At 50.3% G+C, this 8,481-nt stretch overlaps 1 protein-coding gene across 1 annotated transcript in view; it reads right to left on the bottom strand.

The window, feature by feature from the left end:
* Positions 1-8,481, bottom strand: part of CASQ2 (calsequestrin 2) — a 43,345-nt gene that overhangs the window by 13,325 nt on the left and 21,539 nt on the right. The window contains exons 7-10 of the mRNA XM_080392540.1: positions 5,680-5,725; positions 3,121-3,175; positions 2,323-2,423; positions 1,900-1,974 (exon numbers count right to left, since the gene is read on the bottom strand). Coding sequence (XP_080248666.1) covers positions 1,900-1,974; positions 2,323-2,423; positions 3,121-3,175; positions 5,680-5,725 — 277 coding nt within the window. The remainder of the gene's footprint in view (positions 1-1,899; positions 1,975-2,322; positions 2,424-3,120; positions 3,176-5,679; positions 5,726-8,481) is intronic.

The raw sequence follows: 8,481 nt of genomic DNA, 5'->3' as shown, positions 1-8,481 counted from the left end.
AATGTAGCTTTGACATGCCTTAAACATGGCCAACTGCGGTAAATACAATGAAGGGAGATACTGGAAGCTAGTAATAAGGGGAAAAGACTGGAAGACTTGAGCTCTATTTCTGGCTTGTCTGTTCATTTTTCTCACGATCTTTGGTGACAGGTGCCATCTTGGCCCTCTTCCCTTTCGTCTCTCCCTTAACAATTCTGCTAACAAGTCTTAACCCACTGGGTCCTCACTGTCAGTGTCCGTCCCATGGTCTGGCAGATGCTGCTCTGACAGGTAAAGCCCCTCTCACACCCAGCCAGCGCCACGTCCACACCGTGACTCCCAGGCCAGCCTCTAATTCCCCTCAATGGGACTGGCGAGACCCAGGGCTTCCACTTTCTTCATAACACCATCGCTCTGCTTTCCCTACCACGTCTCCCATCTTACAGTCTTGCAGCATTTGTTGTAACAGGAGGCACAATCATCTAGTACAGCCTCACCACCCCTCTTTTTCTGGGGAGGTACAGGAGAGAGGATGTGGGGGCTGGGAGCAAGACTGGTGGTGGGGCCAGGACCAGCGCCCAGCCCCAGACAGTTGTCCCAACTCTAAGTCCCTATCTGCTCTCTTGTAATGAAACATCAGATTCCCATACAGCTGAAGCTTCAAACACAAAGTCACGTACCAAATTACAAACACTTCTGCAGTGGAAAGATTTCTGCTTCCAGACACACTTACATACCCACACAGGTTCATTTGAAAGAGATTAAAACACCCAGCACTTAACCATCAAAAATAGCCTAAGGTGATAAGCGAGCCAGGCTGGAGCACGCTGCACTATGTGCTCTCTGATCATCTGGACTGTTGTTGTCAGAAAGAGGAAAGACGGTTTCTCTCCACAGGTGTGTCGGGGCTGTGATGCACATTACATCGCGCTCAGCAGCTCTCCCCATACCTCTGCTGGTGGGGGTCAGCTGGGTCCCTCTCCCGTCTGCCTTAAAAGCTCACGGTGTGCGAGCAACCTGACATCAGCCCCATGGCCTTCTGGCTTGAAGGTAAAAACAGTAGGTGCTAGAAAGGCGGCCCGACAGGACAGCTGTGGGTGCTGTGGGGATCAGCACCACCGTGGCTGTGCCCAAGCAGCAGCTGCCTGTGCAGTTCTCCCTCTGCAGCACTGCCGGCTGTGAGGTGGGCTGGGAACCCAACGCTGCCACGGGGCATGGGGTAGACATGTCTCCTCTTCCAGCACTAGCTGAGGAGGAGGAGGAGGGGGGCCTGCATGAACCCAAACATACCCTCTTCATCCCAGCAGGACCCCTCCGTTACCAGTTGATGTTGTACTCTTATTAAAGCTGTGTATTTATTTGGGTTTTTTTCCAAGCTGTGCAGTTTCTCCCTGTCATCTATTGGGGACCATCTTTCCCTCCTACACTCAAGCTGTGCTGTTCTGCTTCTGCTGCAAACCCACCCTTCTTTTCCTCCTCTTCCCCTCCCCTAAGCATGGCTTGCTTCCCCTGCCCCGTCACACGTTGCTTCACCAACCCAGCCAGGTGCAGGCAGAGCAGGGCATGGACAAGGCAGCGCGCTGTGGGTCAGGGTGGAAATGTAAGACCCTGAAACCAAAACGGGGCAAATCCCTGAAGCTCAGGCCACAGGGGCTGGTCCTGGCCTCAGCCGATGCGGCCTGTGTGCCACTTGGCTGCAGAAACATGCTCAGACCCAAGCCCTGAAGCCCGGCGTTGGAGGCATTATGAACCCTGCTGCACGTGCCAGTGGTGAGGTCCTTACACTTTTTCCCTGAGGAAAACGCCTGGTCTACCTGCATTTAACAGCAGGAGTCCCCGTGATTCCAGCAGACCTCAACTCCCATCCTTTCTAGCACCATAATCCTGGAGCGCTGGATTTTCTGGGCACATGCTACTCACGTCAGTCACGTTCACCACTCCAATCTGTGGCCTGAACAGGTCAATCTTGAAGGTCTTCTCCCAGTAAGTGATCAGCTGCAGGAGTGAGAAACAAAGCTCAGACAAGGGTGTCTGCAACACCCTTTGCATCAGTTCCGCCGGCTGGGCTGCGCTGCAGGGAGCGCGCATCCATGGGTGCACCCAGAGAGCTCGGGCTGCCACACACGGCAAAGTGACAACTCTGGGGATGCTCCCAAGACACCCTCTTCATGGGAGGCAGACCCAAGCGAGCAGCTCTCAGGGATCACCCATGGTCTGGGTGTCCCGTCCTTCCCCGTCCCAAATTCCCTGGGGCAATTCCTGCACTTGTGCACACACAGGTACACGCACACACTCTCCATCCATGAATCAAACCAAGAAAGGCGAGGAGCCCCCACCACTCACCAGAGGAAAGTCGTCGGGGTCAATCCAGACAATGCTCAGGTCGGGATTATCGGTGTTGTCCCTGGCAACCTGCTTCAGGATTTCCAGGAACTCAAACCCATCTGAAACGACACACAAACTGCTGCAGCTCTCTCCTGCAAACACGCAGGCACGTTTTGCTTGTGGGGTTTTCAACTTCCCTCACCCCGCCATACACGCAGGAGTTGTTTATAGTTCTCATTAAAATGCTGTCTCCCAGATCTTTCTTCTGATAATAAGGCTTTTAATTTCAAGCATCCTCCCCGGCTATTGAAATTAGTTACACATGAATTAAGACTCGTAATCCTTCCATGGAGGGGAACAATGTCACTATTTTCTTGTGGCGAGGGAGGAACTGAGCCCCCGAGAGGCCAAAGCTTGTTGGCACGCCGATGGCACCGAGAAGCATCCACACAATGGCTTTTCAGGAGCTGATGCCCACGGGTTTCCCACTTTCCCATCACACACCCAGCCCTCAGCATTTTCCTGGAGCCACACAGCAAGGTAGAAGCAGAGTTAGGGAGCAAATCCTGGCCCCAGGATGGAGGGAATGACTTATGACATTTTTATCCCAGTCAGCTGGCTGCTTATATCCAGAACTTAAATCCAGCTGGCACACCTGCTAGTGTAAACACCCAGAAGCATCCCAGCTCCCCATCCCGGTGGGCTGGGGCTCCCATTCCCAGCCAGGGCACGGGGCTCCACAGTGCAGCCAAAGCACATGAAGCTGCGCTGTCCTGAGTGACGGAGAGTCACACACGGAGGAAAATGCCCTCCTACCTGGGTCATCTTCTTCGGCAAAGGCCACAATGTGGATTCCCTCCATGTCATCCTCCTGGAAACAACAAAACCGTTACTGATGGGCCGTGAAGGGAGGACAGAGTCCCGGTGGTTGCTGGAAATGAGGAGCAGTGCGATGTCATCAAACAAACCCGACAAGGCTTGACTGGAGCCCCACCAAGACACCAGAAATGGGAGCCGAGGTGAGGCCAAGCCATGGAGGTATTAGACACCAAAGCGGGTCATCGGGCTGGCGATGCTGAAAGCCTTCAGCTAAAAATGAGGTGGGCACCACGATGGCAAAGGTGAGGGAGCATCTGATGGTGTGGGGCAAAACCTTACCGGCAGAGAAGGTCAAGGGCTCTCTAGCATGGGAGTATGGGCTCACCGTCTGTGCCTGAGGCCACCTGCCCTCATAGATTTGCAGCTGCCAGGGAATGGATTGTAGGGAAACAAATACCTGGCACCACGCTCAGCCCCCTAGCATGCTCCTTCAGGGCCAGCGAAGGAGGTTTCCTCACACTGTGAGAGGCAAGGTGGCTCACTTGGGCCCCTTTCAGAAGGTGACGGGTCTCTGCTCTAGGTGCGGGTCTCCATCAGCAGCGAAGGGAATGGAGTGGGAGGCTCATTTCGGGGCTCCAGTGAGTGGAGGACAGAAATGATGGCCTGGCTGACTGCTTTCCTCCGTGACGCGTGAGTAATGGGTAACAAAATTGGCAAAGGCCAATGGGTCTGCCAGCTGGTTCATCATCCGCCTGCTATGAATGTCATCTCCGAATTATCCCGCGGATCGGCTTCGCCTTCCTCACCCGCTGCCAGTCCTGGTTTCCATTTCAATTGGTTTTAATGTGAGGAAAAAAATTCCCATCTAAATGCTAATTTCTTTTCCCTTCTGAGCCCAGAGGTGACAAAGTCACCATCAAAAACTGAAAGGGAAAAAAAAAAAAAACCCTGAAAGATTAAGTGGAAAACATTATCTTTAAAAACAATAGCGGATGCTGGGCCTTTGCTGGCATCTTCAGGGAATATGTTTTCACCGAGGCATTCTAGGCAGATTTACTTGGTATTCAGACCATTTAAAGCTGGGAAAACCTTCACTGTTGTTCTTTCTCCATATTTGCTGGCAGCATTGTCAGACAGCAAAATAAAATACATACATATATATATATATATATATGCACGATATATAATTACATACACAGCTATATAATACAGGTCTATTCTGACTTCCAAGGCAGCAAACAAAACTGGAGTAACTCCAGTAAAGGCACCGAGGATGTTCTGAATTTGCAGAGAGATCAGAATCCAGCCTGTTTTCTCCTGTAGGTACGAGTTTCGTGCTTGTAGCAGAGGCAAGCTCTGTATTCCCAGGCTGCTGGTAAGGCGAACAGCCCACCGCTGAGAATTCACACTTTTCCTGAGGTTATTTTAGAATATGTTCAGTATGAAAGCAAAACCACTGCGTGTGAAATTTGGGTCCCACTGAAACCCCATGAAAAAACTTTGAGGGACTTCAGGTGGATGTAGGAAGCTGCCTTCTATACAGGATCTGTATTTCAAAACAGAATTTAAAGCTATCATGCCCTTAAGTGCCTCATAGGTCCTGGTTCAGTTTTATTACTCCTTGCCTTGTGTTAAAGACTCCCAAGGTTTTGGTGCTTCAGAGTCCCGCAGTGTTTCATGCTACACAGCCAAGCAAGGTGGTTCCTGAATGCTGTTAAAAATGTGCCGAGTTTTTTAGGGGAGTAACTGCATTTTCTTTGGCGCCTGTAAAGCACGTGTTCAGCTTTGGTTTTCAGCATTTAGCTGGCACTTGAAGGTCCCTGAGTGGCTATTAACATCGTACTCACTTACGGCAAAAGGATAATCAGTGATGCACAGATTTTCCTTCCTTTTCCACCCTTCCTCACCCTTGCAGACCAGGAGAGTCCTCTGTGTGTGATAGGTGCCAAACTGCTGGTTAGTTCCTCATAATCGCTGACTTGTGCTTGCTCACACTGAGAGAGGTGCAGTCAATGCACAATTTGCTCCATAATCTATATAATTAACTGAACTAACCGCCCTCGCTTGCATTTTGAGTGGTACAACTGCTCTGGTACAATTTCCATGAGTCATCTGTTCGGTACAATCTCTGTAGCTTGCCCAGCGAGCAGGCCGCTGAAATCACCCCACCAGCAGCACTGATGCCCATGAAGTGAGACAGCATCCTTGGGAAGGATGCTCTGCTTGCCAAGGATGCTCTCCACCGCTATATCACGGCTGCTGCAGGGGCTCACCACCTGCCTAGTGCACTTGGTTAGCTTGCCCAGTTCCCTCTGCAGAGCAAACAGGACCCAGCTCAACTGTCCACCACTGTTGAGCAAAGGAGTTGAGCGCACCGCTCGGACTCGGGCACTGGGCATCACAGCCAAGGCTTTCCCTTCTTCCTAGAGGAGGGAAAGTGGCTTTCCAGGGAGGGAAAGATAATGTTTTGCCCAGCCAGAAGCCGGAGGTCTCAAGTAGTGTTTTTTTGTTGGAAGCTCACAGGGGATGCAAGGCTTCCCACCCACACGTGCTTACCCACGTCTCAAACATGTCCTCTGGGCGCAGCTTCCGCAAGGTGGCCCTGGAAGGAAGACAGAAACGCTCTTTGAGGACATGCCCAGCACCATCACACATGACGCTGCCAGCGTCACGGGGGAGGTCACCGTGGCACGTTGGGTCGGTGGCTGGAGTCAGTGCCGTCAACCACTGTGTTTTGAATGCAAGGACAGGGGCACAGGAGGTCAACTTATGCTTTTATTTATGGTGATAAACCCCTGCCCTTGCCCCCATGGAGTCATTGCAGCCACTGTGCTTGGGAAGATGAGACGCCTCTCTGTGCTGGCATGTGCTGGTGATTTAGCCCACACATGGCAGATTGTTCTGTCCACCCTGAGAGCATGAGGTGACCCATTCACTTCTGTCTTGCAGTCCCTGGGACATTCCTAGTGGGCTCTGTTCCCCTTTTCTCCTGGTTTTACCCCAGCATAATTCCACCACAAAAATCCTCCCAAACTCTGCTGCAGTAAAGAAGAGAGAATAACCTCAGGGAAGAAAATTTAGATCCTAACAACCACTGACAAGAAAATTTTAAACATAAAACTGGCCAAAGCAATTTTTTTTAGAAGTAGTCCATAAAGGACAAAAAAAAAAAAAATATTAAATGTTTTCAGACACATCTGCAGCAGGCAGCCTGGCAGAGAGCCTGGTAGGCTAAGAGCTGGCTGGGGTGTTAGAGGGGCACCAAAGGAACACGAGGCCATAGTAGACAAGCCCAGGTAATCCTTTGCACCTCTGCTCACTGTGGCACCAGAGACTGGCTCCTCCAGCAGAGCAAGTCTGTCTCCCTGGCTGACCAGCCCCAGGAGCTGTCACAAAGAGAAGTGTTGGTCAGTGAGGTCCTACAACAGACTGGTAAAGGGGGCAGCAGCGTTCTGATGCCAGAACCAGGTGGCATCAATGAGGTGTGTAACCTGTCACTTCAGTTTGCCTTACAGCAGAAACAAGGAGCATTTTTCAGAGGTTCCTAGTGCCACAGATCTGGAAGGGCAACTTCCTTATGGGCGTAACGCTACCAGCAAAAGTAGAGTTAACAGGCGTTTCAAGGAATATGATGTGATGGCACAAGAGATGCATGGCCTTTAAGAGGAAAGTCATGGCCATGGATCTGCTGAAGTTCCGAGCAAGTCAATGAGCGGGTGAAGGTGTCCTGGTCCATGCAGTGAGCTGCCTTCAGAGGCCCATTGGACAAGGTCCCTCCCTGCAGGCTCTCAGAGCAGCTGAGCTGCAGTTAGATCAGAGGAGGGGTCCTCCTGTGGCTGAATGACATTGGGAGATGAAGGGTGGAGATGAATGGTCAGTTTTCACAACAGAGGGAGTTAACTGATTAAGATTCATAGCATATGCTTTGGCATGGTCGTATGCATAACATACTCTCATATAATCTGAAAAAGGTGGGAAATAGGAATATGGAGGCATTTGCTTATCATATTCGATTCTTTGACGACCAACACAGGCCTGACTGTGAGGAGAGACAGAGAGATCTCCTGAGGCTTGAGTGTCTGCGTGATAGATAGACATATAGGAAGTAACGCACTTGCAGAAAAATTACCCTGATTAGACAGGTGCAACAATGGGTTCTAAATTAGTTATAATTAATTACTGCCTCTCAGAAAAGGGGCCTGGGTGTCACAAATTGAGAAAGCAGAAGCTCCACAGGCAAAAGGCAGAAAGAAGGTTACAGTCAGGAAGTGACTAAGGAGTAAAACACACCATACTGTTATGGTGATGGACAGCTGTACTACACACCTCCAGGGTGGATGTACGTGTGGCTCTGGTCATCTCATCACAGAAATGATATGGAACAACTGAAAAAGGGATGTGGAAACATGCCAGTGGCGAATGAAGGTATGAAATGACCTCTGTTTGATGGAGATTAAATAGAGCAGAACTCTTTATATTGTAAAAGAGGTGACTGAAGAGGGATTTGACAGGGGGTCTAAAAGAATCGGGAATGGTAAAAAAGAAAAAAGTGAAACAGGGAGTGGCTAGTCATTGTTCCTCTTAACACAAGAGCTGATAGGTGCACAGCGAAATTATTAGGTAGCACATATAAACAGAACAAATAGGAATGCTCTTTTGATGCAATGCATAATTCAGCTGTGAACCCATTACAATTGGATACTTTCAGCATCAAAATAAAAATGAGATAAAAAATTACTATAGAAACGAAAGAAATAGCCACTAAGCACAAGATCAGGGATAGAATTTTTGATCCAGCATGTCTCCTCATTACTGATTGTCAGAAACTGGAGATTGTATCGGGTGGATGCGTAATATGTACTTATGCGTACTTGTACCTGGCTTTCAAGCCACTTTCTCTAGCCCTTCTCTGGGAGCAGCTCTTGGAGGAAGGAAACTCAGTGAGAGGGATCTGTTCACACCCACGTGTACTGATTTCTGTGGAGTTACTCAAGATTTACTCTGGTTACTTCCCTATGCTGGAGGGAGCAGGGTAAGTGGAGTTTGGGTGAGTAAGTGGGAGCAGAATCCAGCCCCCACGTCTCTACACCATAATCACAGAGAACGGGGGTAGGAGTTGGGTGTCCGACCCCAGCATTTTGTGTGTGAAAGAGGCGTAAACACAGAGGCCTCTTGCTGTGGGCAGAGGAGCTGCCGTGTAACTTGCATTTGCACGGGGTTTTTTGCACAATTGCAAAATCTGGATTGAGCCCTTGGAGTCACAGCGCCTGGCCAGCATCCCCAGCTGCACACCCAGCTGGCCGTGCAGCCTTGGAAGAGTCACCCCACCGTGCTGAACGCTGCCTTCCTGACCTGCTG

Source organism: Falco punctatus (assembly GCF_963210335.1).
Source record: "Falco punctatus genome assembly, chromosome: 6".
NCBI lineage: Eukaryota > Metazoa > Chordata > Aves > Falconiformes > Falconidae > Falco > Falco punctatus.
Note: the sequence above shows the minus strand (reverse complement) of the source record. Positions and strands in the feature narration are given on the sequence as shown.